At 38.2% G+C, this 21,700-nt stretch overlaps 1 protein-coding gene across 1 annotated transcript; it reads left to right on the top strand.

Moving 5' to 3' along the window:
• Window positions 2,859-20,873, top strand: LOC109846893. Its single transcript, XM_020416132.1, has 15 exons — window positions 2,859-3,327; window positions 4,553-4,625; window positions 4,717-4,850; window positions 4,940-5,299; window positions 5,391-5,787; window positions 5,834-6,737; window positions 8,451-8,887; window positions 9,028-11,150; window positions 11,249-11,418; window positions 12,930-13,090; window positions 14,165-14,325; window positions 17,090-17,829; window positions 17,983-18,145; window positions 18,242-18,342; window positions 20,645-20,873. Exons 1-12 carry the CDS (start codon window positions 3,175-3,177, stop codon window positions 17,279-17,281), a joined length of 5,265 nt encoding a protein of 1,754 aa, XP_020271721.1. The 5' UTR covers window positions 2,859-3,174; the 3' UTR covers window positions 17,282-17,829; window positions 17,983-18,145; window positions 18,242-18,342; window positions 20,645-20,873.

Genomic DNA, 21,700 nt, shown 5'->3' with positions numbered 1-21,700 from the left:
AAGGGCTTTTATGGTTGTTTTTTATGCCAAAATGGAAGACATAAGTCGACTTTGGCTTAATGACAATTTTATTATTGATGAACAAAATTAGACAATTTCACTGAGAACATTCCCTCAAGCACTTGTCTCAGGGATGCTGGAGAATCCTTTCTTCTGGGATTTTTCAGTCGATGAACGCCTGGCTATGATTCTTCCAAGTCTACGTATAGGTTTCCCTTATTGAGTTCTTGCGGGTCGCATGATTCGACCATAGAAGCTTAGGTAACTTTTGAGATGGAATTCTTTTTGAGAAAGATGTTCTAGGAGCCAGAGTTGTTTTTTTCCAAAAAAAAACAACCATGATGGTTTTCTTGAGGAAGCTTTGAAGGTAATAAGAGATCTTCCATCCTATGGATGACTAACTTGGCAGATACTCCCAAAATGGTTGTTAAGGCTATGGAGGAAGAGGACAATGTCAATTCCTCTCAGCCAAAACCATTTTCTGCTTATCTTGAGTGATTTAGCTTGGGTGACATAACTTCGGAGTTGAGCTACAGGATGAGACTGATCAGACTCTTGTTCAGAACCTGACATTTCTTCTCGAAAAAGAAAAGAAAAGCCCCACAGTGGGCACCAAACTGTTGATGTACTAATAATCACATAGTCAGTTGCATATCCAGGGCAGGATAATTTCGATGAGGTAGAGGAGATTGATGAGGGGATCACCTTCTTCTCTGACTTTGTCTGGTTCTTGAATTGGGGTTGCTGAACAATCTGCACATGTAGAAACTCGTGAGATGACGGGATTGGTTTCCCCATTGTACCTCTCCCGATCAAGTTAGATGATGAACTTGAGTAGAAGAGAAATAGCAGAACTTAGAGTTCTCCTTCTGTTCCTTTATTTTGGAATTGCCCCCCCCCCTCAAAAGGTGAATAGTACATGTATTTATATTGTGGGAGAAGGACAAATCAGACACTTTGACCAAGTACAAAGTAGTGATGGCGAGGTATGGGCTGATGGTTGTGTCAGCATCAACTTTATGGGTGTCAACAGGAAGTTGGGGAAAGATCACTTCAGCATTGGTGAGATCGCCTCAGTATCGAATGGAGAGTGATGGGCGACATGGCATAGCCTATGTGACATGACAAGTCATGGAGACTATTGGGGCTAGGGTCATGATGAGACATGTCCAGTGTTTACCGCGGTGCTGACACGTGGTCAGGGAGAAAAGCCCGAGGCAGATATTATCCTCCAGTTTTGCCGAGAAGTAACACCTATCGAGTCGTCTTCGTAAGGTTTTGAATAGAATATCGACTAGGCTTTAGGCGAGTCGACTTCAACAAGAGGGTCGACTGGTCCCGTCTCTCGAGTCGTTATGAAAAATGTCTTCACGAGTCAACCAAGTTACGATATCAGCTGGGCTTGGGCCACCAAGCTGGTTGGGGCCTTGCTTGCAGAAATACACCCGCCTGTTGTTTGGCAAGTTGTATTTCGGCGAATGGGAATATCATAACAGTATAAATTTTAATAGCATTTAACAATATATTATTCTATGTATACTATTATTTTAATTATTTTATTATAATTCATAAATAATAATTATAATATTTTAATTGGTTACTACTAATAATTGTGTATACTTTTATTATAAATTATTTTATTTTATAATTTTTAATAATTAATAGTTATAATATTATTGATAATTATAATTATTTAGGAATGTGAGGAGATGCATAAATAATAAGAGGTTATACTTATTTAATGAAGATTAATTAGAAATAATGATATAGTTAAAATTTATTAAAATTTAAGAGGGTAAAAAAATTTAAAAAATTTTAACCGCCCAATTTTTTTTAAAGTAGTATGGAAGTATCGATTTTAAATAATTTTGGACTGATAACTCGTAATGAAAAAGCAATATTTAAACGCGTTGATCTCTGAATCCCATAGCCCATCACTAGTCACTAGATACAGCACGTTGCTACGCGTCACCTAATAAATGGTCCTTATTATTCTTGCTGTTCAATACACCCACCGGATTCCCTCCAGCATATTCCCACTCCTTTCCTGATCCAGCGCCACGCCGCCACACAGCGGATCTTTGCTCGGGCAGCTGGACTAAAAGACCCTTCTGCCACTCAGCTCTCATCCACCAAAGTCGGTCCCCAACGGCAGATGCAAGGGTATTATCGTCATATCGTGATCCCAATAAATTCTGCGTTACCGCGTCCCTTTCCCCAGCGAAAAGTGGCACAAAATGAAATTCCGACACCACTTTCTGCCACCCTACACGCACCCAAATAGGACCAGAACGTTGTGACGTCGCGTTATGCCTTCGAGTGGCGCTCCCGCAGCGGCTTCGCTGATCGATGGGTCCTGCCGCAGCCCGCGGGCCAGTTGTCAACGGTGGATGTTTGCTTCAGCGCAAGATGGATTCGTGAAGGACTCACACCCGTTTGATCCCGCCATCTCTCACCTCTGCGTATCCGACATTGCGTCAAACCTGTCAAGGATCAGCTGTTGTCCCCAAGCAGACAAAAACGATTTTCCTCCAATCAGTTCGATTTTAATAACTGTGGGACCCACATGAGTTCAACAATGTTACGGATCAACGGATGTTTGCTGTATTGGTGCAGACAGCCGGAATGGGCCATCGTCAACGGAAGTGACGAGTAAAAGGGGATGGAAATGTAGGGGCCAAAATGCAATTAGAAGGGGAATTAGAGATTGGAAAATTTGTGACTGGCCCCTCCGGTGAAATCAAAATAAGGAAATTAAAAGGGGGTTTGTCTTCTGGTTAGATCGCTGGAGTGACGCTAAATTCTTATTATTATTAATTAAAAATTAAAAAATAATAAAAAGGGCGAAGAAATTAGAAAGAGAGAGAAGAAAGAAAACCCCTTTCTTTTTCTCCTCCAACAGAGAGACGAACAAGAGAGAGAAAGTTCGAAGAGGGAGAAAGTAGGCTTCAGCTCGTAGATTCTCGATTCAAATCGGACAAAATCGCAGGATAGCGGGAAGATCGGTGAACCTAAGGAGAGATCTTCGCCTGTTGGCGGTTCGATTCCGGCGATCGTGGAATTGATTGGATTTCTCAGAGATCGGGAGGAATTGTAGGGATTGAATTGGGGGATTAGGGTTTTGGGGATGGGATTTGGGAGATTTTAGGGGTTTGGTAGAGGATTTGGAGGTGGATGTTGTCGTTGGGGAGTAGGGATGAAGGGATGGAAGGGATTGGACTAGGGTTTCGATCGATGGAGGAGAACGAGCTTGAAGAAGGAGAGGCCTTCTCCGGGCATCAGGACGACGATGCTTGCATCGATCCTGACATCGCTCTCTCTTACATCGTAAGAAGCTTTGTTTTCGTTCGATTAGAAAATATTGAAGTTTTTTTGTTGAAAGATTGGATTTTAACTGAATTTTAGCTTTGCTGGAGCAATTAAGGAGTCTTCAGAACTTTCCCAATGCCTGCTGAATGAATTCATATCATTACCTACTGTTGTATGTCAGGTGAAACTTAATGACAGTAATGAAATCGTACAAACAAGCTTATGGGAATTGATTTAAATTTCTCTCTTTGGCCTGTACCATGCCTCAGAGAAGAATACATGTTCCTCTGACAGATAGTCTCTTACTTCTCCATCCAACATTAGGAGAATTTTGGAGGAAGACTATATTATACGAGTCCACTGCCTATTTCTGTCCCTTGGGTCTAGCTGTGTATTTTACAGCGCATAGTGTTCTAAACCCTAAACAATGCTACCAAGCATGTGAGAATTCATTTCAATTTGGCTCTTTGGCTTGTACCATGAATCAGAGATAAATGCAAGTTCCTCTAACAAATAGTATCTTCCCTCTCCATGTAGACTAGTAATGGTAGGAGTAGTTTGGAGCAAGACTGTATAAGATTATGCTTCCTACATCTGTCCTTTTGTTATTTATTTATTTTACAGCCAATAGTATTTAAAACCATTAAAAAGACCATGGTAGCAAGCATTCTAATTTAAGCGAGCATGGGATGTTGCAAGCAATATACATGAAAATTAAAATTATAAATTTTGAGTATAAATGGGAATGTTCTCAATTTGGCTCTTTGGCTTGTACCATGTCTTCAATGTAATGCCAGTCCTTATAGCAGTTCTTGGTATCTGTCACTTTGTCTGGGCTGTTTCCTGATAACTATTTCAGAATACTATCAGCTTCTCGTAGCTGTTTTCCCGTTGGAGTTCTAATGTAATCTAAACTGTCTATATGGAACTATTGTAGTGTGATTTCATAAAGAACCACTTATATCCAATTTGCAAGCAATGCACCATGATGGTTCTGTGTGTAAATGTAGATGTAGACAATGCATGGTGTTCAACAAGGCCATAATAAAATTTGAATTTGAATGTTAACAATCATTGAATGTTGGCTTAGTAAGTCTATATTTTTCTATGAAAAAGATGCTAAATGAAAAACATAGTTTGATTTGTGTCTCAAAAGGCGCATATTTCCACGTCGTATAAATATATGAGAAGGCCTCTTCTTACCTATTTATGCTTTCTCACATCCACACAATGTTGATCTTAGGATGAAAAGCTCCAAGATGTACTAGGGCACTTCCAAAAGGACTTTGAAGGTGGAGTTTCTGCAGAGAACTTGGGTAAGCGAGATATTTAGTCAGCAGAAGATCATTGCGCTCAAGTGGTAGTTGTAGTCTGAGTTTTTTATTTGAAAAATTTATCCATCAACAGGAGCAAAGTTTGGAGGATATGGCTCCTTCTTGCCCTCTTACCAGCGTTCTCCTACTGCTTTGGCTCAACCCAAAAGTCCACCAAGGCCCCTGAACCATAGTGTCTCAAAATCTCCCTACAATTCATCAATTGAGGTACCTTTTTGGAATGCCACATTATTTTCTTTTAATTCGTTTAGCGTTAGCTTTGAATTTCAATGCTGACACATCTATCTTCTTAAAAGTGTACAAGGCAGAATCCCTCTGTTCCGAGAGGTACCTCTGTCAAAAACAACACTGCCTCAGTTGCACAACCCAGCAACTCGAGCAGAAAGGAGAATTGCATTAGCTCACTGAGCACTGATGCTTGTGTTCCCCATCTTGTTTCCAATAACAAGGCAGTTAATGTCAGTGATCTGAAGTCACTGAAGGTTCGCATTAAAGTTGGACCTGATAACACTTTGGCAAGAAGTAATGCTGCAATTTATAGTGGTCTTGGTCTTGATACTCCTCCTTCATCTCCTGAAGATGGCCCTGATGGTATTACAGGACATTCTCCAGAACTTCGATATGTCCCTGGTGAATCTCCTTTGTCCATTCTCCAGGTAAAGTTTCTAAGCTCATTCATGTCAGAGTCACTGTCTAATCAGGTGTCGTCTGACTTAATACACTCCGTTTTCTTTACACATGGAGCAGGATATGACAAGCTTTTCTGTTCCTGGAGGTTATTTACTTTCACCTCTTCATGAGAGCCTGTTCCAATTGGCAGAAAATGAAAAACTTATCGGTAGAAAATTGGGGATTCTCAGCAATGGTGCACCTGAGATGTGTACCGTTCCAAGTATGACCTTGTCTACGAGAGAGATGAGAGGTGAATTAGACAAGAAAGTGAAGTCAGATGAGAAGAATAGTAGGTCAGCAGAAGAAGAGAATTTGAGCTGCAGTGGGGATACAACCAAAATCTGGAAGAAAGAAATAGACATCAACCATCCAGCCAGCAAAAATGTTGTTTCTAGCCACATAGACATGTCATTCCAGTCCTGTCCAAAGAGTTCTGGTCCAATAGTGGGACGGCAGGTTACTGGTGATTCAGGCATTAGACGTTTTCGGAAGAGCTAAATAAACCTTTTTGAAAGGATAGTCTTTTCCCATACCCGATTCTTCTAAAGATGCTCAATGTATATCCATGGGAAGCATGAAAAGTGGTGCTGTCAGTTATTTGGGAAACGAACTCACCTATTCTAAAGGAACAAATAACCCCAAAACAAGTTTTACGGAGAAAGACATCGAAGTTAAAAATCCAAATAATCATAAAGATGTTTTATCTGATACCAGGAGCCAGGGAAAAAGCAAGAATCAGAAAAATAATGATATAAGCAAACTTAACAATGGTGAAGATAAGGTTAGGAATGATCATACTGGTCATGTGGAGCCTATGAAGCAAATGCCTATTCAGAAGTTTATTCCACATGAAAAAATGCTCCAGGAAAATGATCAAACACAGGAGGGTAAAAGAATACAGAAAGGGAGCCGTAATAACTGTACATCCGTTGAATCAATGCAAACTCAAGGAAGCCTGAGGGATTCCTCCTCTGTGGTACCAAAGGAGAAGAAGAAAAGCTCTCATGCAAGACACCACCATTCTGAAAATAAGTCTAAAATGAAATCCCGTAAAGACCCTAATAGGGTACATTCTAGTAAATCTCATAGAGACGTTGTGGGGAACATAAGTGCACAAAGAGCTGAGAATAAGGCAGATTTATCGGAGTCCTTTGCAGTCAGTGAGAAGTCAATTTCAAGATCAGGATTCAAGCAAGAAGTTGATCTTCAACCTGAACTGGTGGCACATCCTCCAGTAGCTACCTCGTCAACTTGCACTGCCCCAACTGCAGCTGCAGCTGTTGCGTTGGATGCACCTCCTAGCGTGGTTATACAGGAAAATTGGGTTTGTTGCGACAAATGTCAGAAATGGCGCTTATTACCCTTTGGGGCAGATCCTAACAATCTTCCAAAGAAATGGAAATGTAGCATGCAAGTTTGGCTGTAAGTTCTTTCTGAAAGTATTTATATTATTTTCAACCTGGGCACCCTCATTTTTTAATTTATATCATGTATAATCTCACTTTTCCTGAGCATTAATGCAATAATAATTCATGCAATATGTATTTCTTTATTTATATTCTTACCTATACTTAGTATAATGCATAATGTTCTTAAATGGTTCATACAGTGAGGACATTCACATAGTTTTAGTTGCCGTATAGTTTAGGTAGAATGGAGGCAGTTATCAATAGTGATGCCTGGTAGGAATTTTACCATTTCACTACAATAATATTGTAATTTTTAAAAAAATGTTCAGTACCTGTTTGTTGAATGTAAATGTTCAATCCTGAACAATTGTTACTTGTTAATATTATATGTCACTTATGGAACCTGGATACCTGCAGCCAGTACTTGTTTTGGGTCGAATGCGGTATGTGTGGGGTGGTTTGCTTTTTTTGGGGGGTGGGCGTGGGGGCGGGGGCAACTAGACAATTTCTGCAAAAACCAAAATGCACATATACTTCAACAAGTTATATTTCCTTAAGGAGAATATAACCACATAAGTTACATGCATTCTTAAAGTTCATGTGGATGCATTGCATGCATTCTGTTCAACAATAGACATTTAATCCAGCTTATTTGTTATCCGTGTATCTTTTTCTTTGTTCTGAATAAAGCTTTAATGATGACATGAGGAAAAGGTATAATTCAGAACTGAGGATGACAAAGTACAGACTTATGATTGTTAGCTTGAGTTTGATTTCTTTAGCAAGGAACAAATTTCAATTGTCCATTGCTACGACGATGTACTATTTCTATTATTTGGGAACATTGTAACATAAAACAAAGTCAGATGTCCCTGTTGTATGGTTCATAAATTTCATAATTCACGTGGTAGAAAAAGTTTAGGATTTTTTATGATTCCGTCAGATGTTTGGTAAAATCTAATATGCTAAGGAGCTAGTATATTTGCTACAAGGTGCAGGGCTTACACCAGTGGTAGGCAATGTGGTTTCTGACGTACTGAGATGGCAGGGGCATGCGTAAGGAGGAGGCAAGGGATTCCTTTTAAGGGCAGTTTGTCATACATTTCACGAGGCATACCGAAGAGAGTGCTTTTATTTCTAATTTTCTGAGACTGTAACTTAGCCAAAATACGTGGGCTATGTGCGGGGTTGCTGGAGGTTGGGGGTCGCGGTGTGGGGTGGGTTATAGAGCTACCGCCAATAGTTAGCTGAAAAAAACCATGGCGTTCTTAGCTTTAACTTCTTTTAGTTAACATATCTGATCCTAACAGCCAGGATGATGGCTTTGTTGTTATTGTTGTTGTTCCCATTGTTCTCAAATCCATGTGTAGAGTAAGATATTTGTTACTTTGTAAGATGCAGGAAAAGATTAAATTACATGATAGGTTTCCTATTACATATTTATTCTTGTATATAGATATAAGTCCCATTATATTGTATGGCACCAACCTGTAGTTTTATTTAAGTAGCTCCCATATGTGATGGCTTCTTGTTAGTAATTTGATGCAATATAGCAAGTTTCCTTAATGAGCTTGCACCTTGCTTTCTTAGTGTTCTTTTATTATCTTTTATTATCTTTTGTTAATGCTTATTGGGATTTGGTTTTCCCTGTCAGCTATGGTTAGAGTCTGACTGATTAGAGGGGATAGCATTTCTCAGTCAATTAATGATTGCAAATTTTGGTTAGGTCTGGACTGAACAAATGCGGTATCAGTGAAGAGGAAACAACAAAAGCATTTCATGCGTTATATTTGGTTCCAGCCCCAGAGACCGGTGCTAATTTGAATGGCCATCATGATGTTGCTGCATTAAATGCTACTTCAAGTACACATCATTTTGATCGAAGATTTGATCATGATATACAAAGTATGTCTGCTATCGGGAAGAAAAAATCTGGATTAACAAGTGCATCAAATGTACCTAAAAGTTCAGTTTCTAAAAAGAGCCATCAGGCCTCAGTAAAAAGTAGAAGTCTAACTGATGTGACTGAGTTTCCCCTGGAAACGAACTCTTCAGGGAAAGCTGGTCTTGGGCTCACGAACAAGTCTGTGGACTTCACTGCAGAAAATCACAAGCACAGGCAGAAGGATAAGCATGAAATTTCAGTACGCCAGTCAGATGGAGGTCATATCTTGTGATTTTTCTTACTAGCTTTTAATTTTTGCAACTAATTGACATGTCATGTATCGTAATTCATGAAACTAGCCTTTAGATCTTGATAAAAAAGATTCTATTGATATAACGTTGCTTTGAAATGTTTGCAGGAGATTTTATTGTAAAAGGTGCCAAGCATTCAAAATCAAAGAGCAAAAGAGAAGCCAGTCAGGACGGGTTGAGAACATCCAAGAAAATTAAGAAAGAGAATTCAAGCTATCATGTTGAAGACCGGCTCTCTGACCTTGATATGTCTGGCAGGACAGCTTGTAAGATGGATAATGGTTTGGCTGCTAAAGTAACTGGGAAGATTCAGCAGAATTACAGTGACCACTCTTCTTCTAAGGACTCCAAGTCTGATCTAAGAGGAAATTTATTAGAATCTACTAAGAAGTCAAAAGATCCTGTTCGTCTCTATTCAAATGGGGATTTCAAAGATCATTTTAATGTTGAGAAATCAGTTGTGCCTGACTATGCTGCAAAGAAGAGGAAGGTGAAAGAATGGCAGGAGAGTCAGGTACATCAGGAGACCGTAATGAGCTCTCATAATGGTTTGGACAGCAGACTTTACGCCAAAGAAGCTTTCAGTGAAGGTGAGCGGAGGAAACAAAAGAAGGCTAAGGTACCCGGAACTGGGGAAAAGGAGTTCAATACAAGTTATGTTAATGAAAAAACTGACAAAAAAGGTCGGTCCACTAAAATGTCATTATCTGGTCATAGAGAGCAGCGATCTGATGGGATGGGTGATGAAGGAAGATTTGGTATGGAGCGAATAGGGTATCAAGAAGCTGCCACTTCTCGACAGGCTTTGGATGGTACTGATCCTCCAAAGAGGGATATGAGTTATGCACAGCTACCAACAGCGGCTACTTCAAGTTCTTCGAAGGTATCTAGTTCTCGCAGAAGCAAAGCTAACATGCAGGAAGCAAAGGGTTCCCCTGTGGAGTCAGTTTCTTCGTCTCCTTTGAGAAGTGCTGCTACTGAGAAGATCTTTATTGGAAGGAACTCAGCGGCAAAGGATGACATGGTAACTTTAGATGCCTCGTTCATGGGGAGCCCAAAAAAATCTTCAGATGCTGATCTTGGTAGCGACCAATCTGGAACAAGAAGGAAGGAGACAGTTTCTTCTGCCCAATTAAATTCATTAGAGAGGAACAGAGCCGAGTCTGGGGTCTTTGCATCTATGGGAGGAGCATCTCATCATTCAGAAAAGGAAACGAGTCATTTATCTGGTAGCAGTAATAAAGATGGATTGTATTCAAAAATGGTTGCCCAAGTTGATCTCTCATCTGCTGAGCTTGAAGAGACAAATATTGTAGATGATACTGAGAAAATATTGGATCATGATAACAAATATATCTTTGACAGAACAGAAAAAGAAAATATTGACGGCAATGGAGATGACCTGAATAATCATCGTGGTTCAGGTGCAACTAGTCAATGGAAGTCGGATAACAGTTCTTCTGGCTTCAAGGATAGAAACAAAATTTCTAATCTTGATGCCAACAGAGGTAAGCTTAAGGTTTCTGATACTATTAATGACAGGAAGGAGTTGTACTCCTTGAAGAAAGGAATCAATTTGCCATCCGGGGCTGAATTCAACTACAATGACAATTGTATTCCTCATGAAGGTTCAAGGGATGAAAATTGCAATTTCCAGGAGAAGGATGAGGCTTACTTGGGAAAGAAAATTTCTTCTGCAAAGCTGCCTCCTGATAGAAGAGAGAATCACTCTGATAATGGATTAGAAGAAAGTTTGGATGCTCAACATAAGGATTTCAATTCTAGACATACATTTGCTGGAGCTAGTTGTAAGTCCAATTTACAGGAAAATCTTGAACTGGCGCCTTCTTACCCAAGTGAAAATCCAATGAGTCACTCCCTTCTAAGTCACATTGATAGGTCAGATATGGCTTCAGGTACAGGGATGCCTCAGCCAGTCCAGCCTCCCAAAGGTAATAGTGAAGCACATAATTCAGGTGCTCAAAGAGTCGCTACACCTGTCAAAGGAAGCAGGTCAGACACAAACCCTACTGATGCAGCAAATGGGGATGCAGTTAAGTTGGCGAAGCAATCGAGAAAGCCTGCCAACCAAAATGGTGTATTCTCCAATACTCTGAGGCAAAACACTCCTAACAGTCATGACTCCAGCCCATTGAGGAAGGATGGTCCTGTTGCAAACACTGTCTTGAAAGAAGCTAGAGTACTAAAGCACACTGCTAATCGCTTAAAGGTCGTGGCAGTCATTTTGCAAGTCAAATATTCTCATTTTTAAAGAAAATCCCTAATTCTTTGTTAGTTTAGAAGCTAAACAGGTGGTTAATTTCGCAGAATGAAGGTCTAGATCATGAAAGCATTGGCTTATACTTCCAGTCAGCCTTGAAATTTCTGTATGGTTCCTCTCTTTTGGAGCCTCCCAGTGCTGAAAGTGGCAAACATGGGGAAATGAATCCTCCAGCACAAATGATATCAATGTACTCTGATACAGCAAAGCTGTGCGAGTAAGCCTAAGTTCCATAATGTGCCTTTTTGTTTGCAAAAAAAGGTTAAATGTAGATGTTGAAATTTACTGCTTTTTTACAGAAACAGTCAATCATAGTAAATAACATAAGAAAAATCTGGCTTTTGGTGATTATGAAATCAACATGTTACCTGGTTATTGTAGGATACATGCATCCTAATTGGACACCATTCTGAGCCTAGCACCATAATCCTTTGCTTTGTCAAAATAAGATTATCATATTGTGGCTGATGTGTGTCATGTCTCATAACTTTTATTCTTGTTGGTTAAATCCTATTTTTTGCTTTCCACTGCTAGGACAGGGATTATCTGCTGCCCTTAACCCTTTACAGCAGAATTTTTCTTTCTGTAGTTACAGTTTCTCTAGTTCGTTTATAGTCCCAAACTTGTGATTATCTGCAGGACACGAAACATCATATTCAGTATTGCATGTAGTCCGTGGAGTTGATGTAGCCATCTTATGGTTGAGTGGCTTTAAACCTCTTTCATTTAGAATATTGAACTCGAATTTTTCTCTATGGACGGTGTACTAGAGAGGTAGCCAACTAGTGTAAAACAACTTTTATTGCCTGACTTAGTTTGAATACTTGGAAAAACATATTGCAAAAAATCTTCAAGACCCTTGCTGAGGTTACTATTATCTATTAGTTAGTATATTACATAGAATGTGAAAGAGCGCCGTAGGTTGAATTGTCAAGGGAATGAATTGTTTGTTAGAATTGTTTGGATTCTTTCCAAGTGTGAGGTAGTTTCCTTTTTCCCCCTCCATCTGTGAGGGCATTTCTGTAGTTTTTTTCCAAGTGAGAGAATTCCTTAGTTACTTCCAAGTGTGAAGGCAAATTTGACATTCGACAAATGTGGCTCACACAAACCAAATGGGAGGCTTCTTAATATATAGTATAATGGTATATAGAATTCTGGTTTTGTGGATGGATCCTGCATCGTTAATTCTCATGTCTGCCGTCCAATAGACCCCTATCCTTGCCTCCTTGGCAAAAATGCCTTGGGGTGAGCACCTTATACCTCTGTTTGGAAACTCTGCCATCCCATGTTTACTTGTGGAGACATGGGCAAGTTCTTGGTGACAGTAGTCAGATTAGTGTACCTAAAAATTGAAAATATTCAAAGTGTTCTAATTGTGTCAAATAATCTGAGTAATTTCTATTTAAATTGATTAATTTTTGGCATGATTGTATCAATCAGAAACTACTCGCATTTGATGCTGGTCAACATAACTTAAATCCAAGGAACAATTTACTGATTAGTTTGCTACTTCCTGCACGGTGGCATACTCGTTCTTTTTCACTGACACCCAGTTGGAGCTTTTGAGTAGGCTCATTTGTAGTATCTTGAAGGCAATTTTAATGCTACAATTACTTGATAAATCTTAAATGGTGGATCTCAATTTATAGATAAAAGGGAATGTTGATTTTAGAATTTGCAAAGCAAATTGGTTAAGTTTGCATGGTTAATTTATGGTGGTCTTAACAGGTATTGCGCCCATGAGTATGAGAGATACAAAGAGATGGCTGCTGCTGCTTTAGCATATAAATGCGTGGAAGTGGCTTATATGAAGGTTGCTTACTATAGAAACCCTGTTGCTAGCAAAGATCGCCATGAATTGCAAACGGCTCTTCAAGCAGTTGTGCCAGGTTATTGAAATACCCACCACTTCTTGGATTATTAGCAAAATTATAATATGACTTACCACTGTTTCTTAGTTCTAGATTTTACTTATATTCTATTTACAGCTTAGATCTTAACTCAAACCATGTTAGCTTTTTTTCTATATTACTGTATTATCTCAAGCCGTAGAATTGATATTGAACCTAATTGGTCTAACTTTTAGCATATATTTTGAAGAAATTGGAGGACAAAAGTATTGTTGAATAAGAGCAGCACTGTGCAGAAAATGAGAAAATATGTGGCATTTGGTTTGCTGCAAATATATCAAATTTTATTTACAAAGTGCTTTCGTATTGATGGAACCACTGTATTTTGATCAACATTTAGGTGACTGGTGACAGTTCCTAGAAGCTTTTGAAACCATTTATGGACAAGTTTTCTGTTGCAGGCTAAGTTCCTGGCATGTATATATATGTATGGATGTTAGTGTAGTGTCCTTATTATATGCTATTTTTATTGAGGGTAATTTTTTGTACCCCCATATTTTCCAATTTCGCACTTCGACTGTCTCCAAGTTTACATTAGTCTTTAGTGCCCTTTTGGAGGACTAAACCAATTTGTCAGGGGACAATACCATGTAAAATGGGGGGCTACACACCAAAAAAACATAAAGGCACTGATAAAGCAAATTTACCTTTTAATTATTGTTTATGTAAAATTTTACATGCGCTGCCACTGTTCTGTACTATAATTTATATGTCCCTAGAAAAAGAGGAGCGTCTGAGGTTAGTCTATAGGTGTATTGAATATACCTGACATTTTTATGACGCGTAAATAACTTCGCCGACCATAAACACACAATTTCATACCCACCTGGAAACCACATGCATGTCCATCCAAGTCCGGCATTTTATAAACTCATTAATGGCCAAACATTAATGTCTATCCTTAGTTTTCTTTCTGGGACAGCTGATGATTCATGTTTTGTTTCTCAGGTATTAGTATCTCATGTATGGTAGATGATTTGTAATTCTGTTTTCATTAGAGTAAGATGACTGAGAAACATATTTCTTATCAAAATTGCACTTTTGTTATCTTAGGTGAGTCACCTTCATCTTCAGCTTCGGATATTGATAACCTAAACAATCAGGGTGCACTGGATAAGGCTGCTTTAGCCAAGGCTGCCGGTTCACCTCAGATTACTGGGACTCATGTTATTGCTGCTCGTAACCGCCCTGCTTTTTCGCGGTTGCTAACTTATGTAAGTTGGTTCCTTTGATTATTGGAATATTTGATTCAGTAGATAACTAATGTGCACAAGTTTTCTCCTCTGGCAATATAGAGCAGAGTCTCAAGGCATAACATATATACTACTTGTAAACATTCAACAGTTTATAGAGGTCTTACAGAATCTTCAGTTACAAATCTAACCACAAACAAACATAAGGCTCTTCGGAGAGCTATATGCACCAACATTATCAAAATACCAGTCTAAAGATAACATTGAAAAACCATAAACAGAAGAGAATCTCATTGAAGCCCGCTACGTAGCTTAAAATTGCATAGACTCTGAGTAGAACTTCTACTAGAAGGAATTTCACTAGAAGGAGCGCCAATTTTCCAACGTAAATATTGGAGACAGATACAACTGCTTGAAGAGTAGACACGAGGATAAAATATTGTTGTCATATATTCTATGTGGCATATATATTCAGAAAGAGAGAACATATTTTTCCAATGCACACGTTGAAATGCACGTTCATACTAATGCGCACACATTTTCTAAACAATAGGAAATCATATTAATCATTTACTACATTTTATGATTTGGAATTGGGAAACAGAATTTATTATATATGTCATATCTTATTTGTAACAATTATATCCAACATCCAACCTGCACTTGATAGACTTTTCTTCACCATATAGAATACTATCACCAGTTAAACAAATGCCATGGTTACATCCATCCTTGCAAAAGTAGAAGCACCCATTAAAGTTAAATTGTTGAAAAATAAAGCTGGCATCATATCTTGTTTGTAGTCACAAGAAAATGGTCCTATGAAGGGCTTTTATGCGGCAAAGAAGAGAGAATAAATGGGTAAAAAGAAAACAATAAAAGTCTTGTGCAGAGATCACCCCACCTTTGTTTCCTGATAGTGCTTCTTAAAGTTTGTCCCCAATTTCGGGTTTGTGGTCGCTCTCTCCTAAGCTATGGAGGTGGTAAAGATTGAAACTCTTAACTGTTCTCCCACCATATCAGGAAGTTGGTTCTCGGAGCTGCATAAAGTAGGCCCTTCAAACTACTACCAGGTAGAACTTGTTGATACACTTATTATTAGGGTTCAAAGATTAGAATCTGACTAGTGACTGGAACTCCCTTTTCCCCTTCTTTCTGCTGCAATGGTGCTCATTTTGGACCATTTTATGTTTCCCCTCTCCTTCCCTTTTTTTTCAACTGTTTCTTCTCTCACTTCCTTTTCTCTCTTTCAACGGGCACCTCATATATGTATTCTCATGCATCATGTGGCGGTGGACGATATGCTGAATCACATGGTGCCACATATCGCCTTTTGATTCTCAAATGAATCAATCCACTTACCAATAACATAAACTCTTTTGTTTCCAACTAAAGAGATATTCTGATGACTGATTTTTCAAATTCTTAACTTCTAATCTCGTCCTCCTGGAATTCTACTCCATTAACATTGCCGTAACGTCCAAGGCATTTCAAACTACTGAACTTGTTAGATCTAATCCCCAAAATAGCCCTCCTATCCTCCATTAAAATGAAACAGGACAAAATGAGATTAACGGAATTAATCAAATTTGTATTACATTTTTTGGAATAGATCATTGAAAGAAGGTTCAACCCCTACTGACCAAATGCTAAGAGTCTGTTACAATTTATATCGAGATTGAGCATTCTGTAATAGGTCTATGGGAAGATTTAAACCCTTGAGCTGGGAAACAAATTGATAACTCCATGGCTAAATATCTAAATATTTAACTAAAAAAAATGTCCCTCATCTTTTAAACTTATGAAGATCAATTTACCAAAAGCATCAATGCCTAAACAAGGAATAAAAGAGATTATCTATTCATCATCATATTTCCCTTACATGAACAACTTTTATTCCATCACGACCACCAATCAAACAAAAGGTAAGGTTTGATGTCTTTTCATATGGTTCCATTCGCCTTTTTTAATAAAGGGTCACGTATTTTAAAGGCTTTCTATCCATAGTATCCAACTAAGCATGGCTTTTTCCGTGGAACTGCACTTATAATCTCTTAAGTAGATATAAGAATAGTTGAATGGATAAGTATACACATGAAAAGATGAAATATGGTATTCTCATAATTGATAAATATGGAAAGCATGGCTGTTTGCGTGGAACTGCTCTCCTATAATATCTGAGTAGACATAAGAATAGTTGGATGGATAAGTATACACATGGAAAGATGAAATATGGTACTCTTATAATTCATAAGTATTAGGGTATGATCTCATTGTAGAAGAATTTAGATTTGTTTTCTGTAGGTATTTTTGTTGAGTATCTAACTCGGATAATGACAAATTCTGCAAAGTTAATGTAATTTTAGGCTTGTCTTGGCTAGTTATAACTGTTGATATGGACTCATCTTACTTGTTTTTTAATTCTTGAAGGCAAAAGCTGTTGACTCATCTTGCTTAGTTTTTAATTCTTGAAGGCAAAAAGTGGTGATGTCATGAATATGAATTATGATTTACGATTCATGCTTATTCCTACCATATTTTATTGTTATCTTGGCAAAAGTGGTGATGGCAAAAAGTGGTATATTTTTTGGTGTCATCATATTTTATTGTCATCTAGGTTGAATTCTTCATTCTTAGTTCGGCTAGCTTAAGTGATTATATGTGCATGTATTGTTTGCATTATACCCTAGCATACAAAATGGCAATGTCATGAACATGACTTTTGATAATTTACTCTTGATGGGTGTAGCGCTTGAAGGTGTAATAAAATTGGGTTTGTTTGCAGACAAATGATCTGAATTGTGCATTTGATGCTACAAAGAGATCTCAGAATGCTATTGCAGCGGCTGGTGTTAACTTGGACAAGGACGGAGTTGATGGCATTTCTTCAGTCAGAAAAGTTATTGACTTTAACTTCCATAATGTAGAGGAGCTGCTGCGACTAGTACGACTTTCAATGGAGTTAATTGGTCGCTGAATGTTTGAAGATCAAGAATCTTACGAATTGGTCTTTTCGATGTTGATCTCTTCCGTGTAGACTATAAAGGAGGGAAGTGCTCATCTGCTTTCACTTCTGTGATAGCATTTCAAAAGGGATTGGGCTTTACAGGCGTGCTTCTTGTAAAATGTGTACAAATGGGTTGGCTTGCAATTTTTGTATAGTATTCTTTGCAGCCTTGGACATTTTTAGAATCATAAGGTTCTTAGCTTGTTGACCCCTCAATGTTGGAGTTTTGCAAAATGGAGTTATTTTTATTAGGTTGTCCTGGCATTGAGATGAAGAGCACACCAGTAGGTTATGGATTTATATCCATTCTAGTAATGGGTAGATGCAGAGTATGCTTTGTACTCTGGTTGTCTCCATCTTTCGGCTCTTCTATCTTAGAGAGACTTTTTGTGACTGTATATTCATGATGGAAAGTAACTGGTATAACATTGAATCTTTTTCCATTTAGTTCAGCGTTGTGCAAAGTGCCACACTCACCATTCAAAAATGCATGAAGCTGAACATCATGGCTGGACATGGTACGTAACGTTCTTGCAAGTACTGAGGAATGCTTGAGAGTTTTATTACATTAATCTGCTGCACTTATTGTAATATTTTCGTCTTGCTTTTAGAATTGACTGCGCTAAATGTTTTTGTTTCCTAATATGCATTGGTTTTTTTGCCCCGTGCAGGTTGGTCTATTAACTTTTGTTCCAGGATCTTTATGTTTTTTGCGGATGAGGATGACTGGTTTGGAAAGGCTGATTGGTAGTGGGATGATGGCGATATATTATACATTCATCTAATATGCATTTTATCTGTTAAGAAGAATTGATTTGTGCTCTTACCCAAGAGGTTAGTTTTAACTTTCTAAATATTCATTGGTATACTATTTTTGTTATATATTCTTTTCCTTCCATATGAACTGCAATAATTCTTTTCTGATGTCAGGAAGCTTGTAAGATACAAACCATTAATAACGAAAAGTGGGAGGCAGGAGTTTTGAGTTCTTGCTGCGGTTAATATTAAGACTTATACCAGTAAAACTCCAGGTTAGTCATTTAGATTGTTGGCTTATTCTCTCTCCTTTTCCCCCATTTCTTCACCTGATAAGCGTCGTAATATAATCAAATTGGAAAAAGATGAACATGTGCTTTCTAAAGTGGTACTTATAAGGGAGAAAAAAACTTAAAAGATATATAAACATGTAGAAAACGGAAATTGTGCAACGGTTTATCCATTAATGGTGAGACCATGAAAGTATTGGATAAATATCTGCCGTCGGCTTTTTAAAATGCTCTGCAGTAACAAATATCCTTATATTTCTCTTTTGCAAATATGTCATGAGAAACACTCTGAACATCTTATTTCAAATCCTATCATTCTTGTGATTGCCATATATACTTTGAGCAAGTTAACCTTTTGACTTTAGTTTCCCCCACATAAATGCTACGTGAATGATCATTATTGTATATATAATCCTTGCTATGGTTATTGCTTCTTAAATACCAGTCTCTCTTAGCCACACTGCTCAAATACACCCCCCCTCCCCCCCCCTCCCCCCCCCTCCCCCCACCCCCCCCCCCCCCCCCCCCCCCCCCCCCGCGCGCCCCCCAACCACCCCTGCGTGTTTCTCCTACCTGTATGATTCTTTGTTCCATGCATCATTTGAGAAAATTGAGCACGTCTATTGAGCTTACATATGCTGGCGATTATGATTAATTTCTTTGGTCGAAAGAGAGCTGTTTCAAGAGTTCCTCTGGGAAAACAAGCAATCTTTTAAGTGAAAGTAAAAGCTTTCATTATAATTTCTATATTTTCAAATACAATGGTTGATACAGGAGTTGTTGAGGAGGCACTTACGTCAAAGTTTTGGCATATGATGATTAAATAGTGTTGAATGACCAATAACTTAATATTACTGATAACATTTTTCAGTGACATTCCTTCCTGTTGAAAATCTGCTCCATTATCATCTGGTCCATTTTTAATCTTTTAGCTGGTACTTGTGATCTGCTGTATGAGGCATTCAGAGTTTTCACGTCTTTGCAGTTTCTTATATGTTATGAGAGAAGATTCGAAGTTTAGGTAGATATTACAACATGCCTACAACTGCTGCAGTGTGTTTGTTGACATGGTATAGGGTAAAGTTGTGGATGGGAAGGAGTTGCACTTTTATTTATACATAGGTCTAATTGCAGATAAATACCCCAAAGTTCTACACAATTTTGAGATGTTTGAGATTAATATGCTGAAGTTTAAATTTGTCAAATTACTTGGTGCGTTAACAGAGTTTTCAAGGACTGAGAGGTCAATTTGTTAATGTTTTCATTCTCATATTCTTCCTCAAGTTACTTAAGCTGCACGTCAACCTGACCTCTCCTCCCTTCGTCCCGCAACCTCTCCTCCAATAACCAGTGGGAGCAGCGCCAGAGGCAATGGGCCACATGCGGGCAATGGAGTAGAGTTTTGCTGTGTAATTGGGGGAGGGTTTGGTGATTTGGAAGGAGGGAATTTAGTAGGTTTTCTTTTTCAAATGGGGATAAAAGCAAATAACATCATGTGCTCAATTGTAGCGGAGTCAAACAGTGGATATTCTAAAGTCTTACCAACAGTAGTTATCAAGATGTGAATTAGGTGCAACTGTAGTTGCCATTTTTTGCAAATTTAGACTTCAGGGTATTTACCTCAGAGATGGGTGTAACTTTTAGGATTGCAACCCTTTATGTATAATGGGTATCCTTGTGTCATACGAGGGGAGTCTCTCATGTACAGTAGTGTGGTTCACTCAACCAATTGTGTGACTATGAGGATTTCTCTATACCCTTTTCTCACTTGGTTGAGATTGAGTTGGCCATTGTATATGAGAGAATCCTCCCGTATGACAAAGGAGATTCTCTCATATGTACCGTGAGGTAACTGAATCTCAGCCACACTTAGTTGGTTTAGGTAATAAAGAAAGATCATCTCATGCTTGGCTGAGGTCTAGCACACGTGTATGATATAATCGTATTATTCCTATTATTCTGTGTGGGTGATATTTATATGGGTATGTACACGTCTATATATACACCAGGTGTCTCTGTGTAAATATGTGCAAACACATGCATGCGTGTGTGTGTGTGTGAATATGTATTTATACGCACACAAAAACATATATACGTGCATGCGTGTGCATGTATGTGTCATACATTTTTTAATTTAGTTCGTTCTGGTATCATAATTTGAGTGAAGTAGAATATGATCAACTGAACTCTCAGTTCCCGGAGGCACTTGATGCGTATGATACAATTTATAAACCTGTACTTATTTTTGTGGTCTTCAAGCTAACCTATTCCCTGTTGCTATTTTCAGGTCAGGCAATTGCAGGGGAAGATGAGAGAGTCTCATACTTATAGCAGTTAAGTTGCAATTGAATTGTACATAAGAGAACAGTTGTATTTTTATTATTTTATTTTATTCTATTTTTTGGACTGGGCTCAATATCCCTTTCTGACCTGTGTATCATATAACAAGACATTAAAGCTAATTGCCCCCCACCCCCCTTTCCTCTTTTCCTAATACAAATTACCAAGTTACTTCAGTACTGCATGATTATATGTTTCCAAAGCGTCAAATTTTTAGAAATATGGTTTAACTCATCAGTCTATTATACCGTAACATAATACCGTAATGTTACCTCTTGTTTTAATTCCTGATGACATTGTTTGACGACCCAATATTTTGGACTTGCAAAGTTCTGTTGACGCATTAAGAAGTGAGGCTCATCATCTGACTACACTAGCGCAAGTGGTTTCTTGTTCTGGTATGGTGAATGATGACGAGATTTAGTGAATGGTGATTAGTTTTTGCATAAAGGATTGGTAGCAGAAGTATTCTATTTAGTTTTTCAGTGTGCCAATTTATCACAGTATGAACTCTTACTGGTCATTTGGTTAGTAAAGAAAAACAAAAGGTAGAGAAAATAAAAGCATCACGGAAACTCATTGCCTAACGTCAAATGCAGATCTAAACATAGGGATAATTGTCAGCGGACTTTTTGTAGTATCATTCAATTGTGAGTAGACCTCAAGTAGTAGTATTTGTTGTGGATAGACCTCTTGAGTGAATTTTTGGACTCTTAAAATCATTAAAAAAAAGGTTTGAAGAGGAGAAAATAAAAGCATCACGGAAACTCATTGCCTAACGTCAAATGCAGATCTAAACATAGGGATAATTGTCAGCGGACTTTTTGTAGTATCATTCAATTGTGAGTAGACCTCAAGTAGTAGTATTTGTTGTGGATAGACCTCTTGAGTGAATTTTTGGACTCTTAAAATCATTAAAAAAAAGGTTTGAAGAGGGTTGTGGATAGACCTCTTGAGTGAATTTTTGGACTCTTAAAATCATTAAAAAAAAGGTTTGAAGAGG

This window comes from Asparagus officinalis, chromosome 7 (genome assembly GCF_001876935.1).
Source record: "Asparagus officinalis chromosome 7, Aspof.V1, whole genome shotgun sequence".
Taxonomy (NCBI): Eukaryota; Viridiplantae; Streptophyta; class Magnoliopsida; order Asparagales; family Asparagaceae; genus Asparagus; species Asparagus officinalis.
The sequence above is the reverse complement of the archived record's forward strand: the minus strand, read 5'-3'. Positions and strand labels throughout refer to the sequence as shown.

Excerpts from the sequence above, each read along its gene's own strand:
- LOC109846893 (XM_020416132.1), top strand. The coding sequence starts at position 3,175 with ATGTTGTCGTTGGGGAGTAGGGATGAAGGGATGGAAGGGATTGGACTA. Across the intron at positions 11,419-12,929 it reads GATACAGCAAAGCTGTGCGA|GTATTGCGCCCATGAGTATG; the intron begins GTAAGCCTAAGT and ends TGGTCTTAACAG. Across the intron at positions 14,326-17,089 it reads TTTCGCGGTTGCTAACTTAT|ACAAATGATCTGAATTGTGC; the intron begins GTAAGTTGGTTC and ends GTTTGTTTGCAG.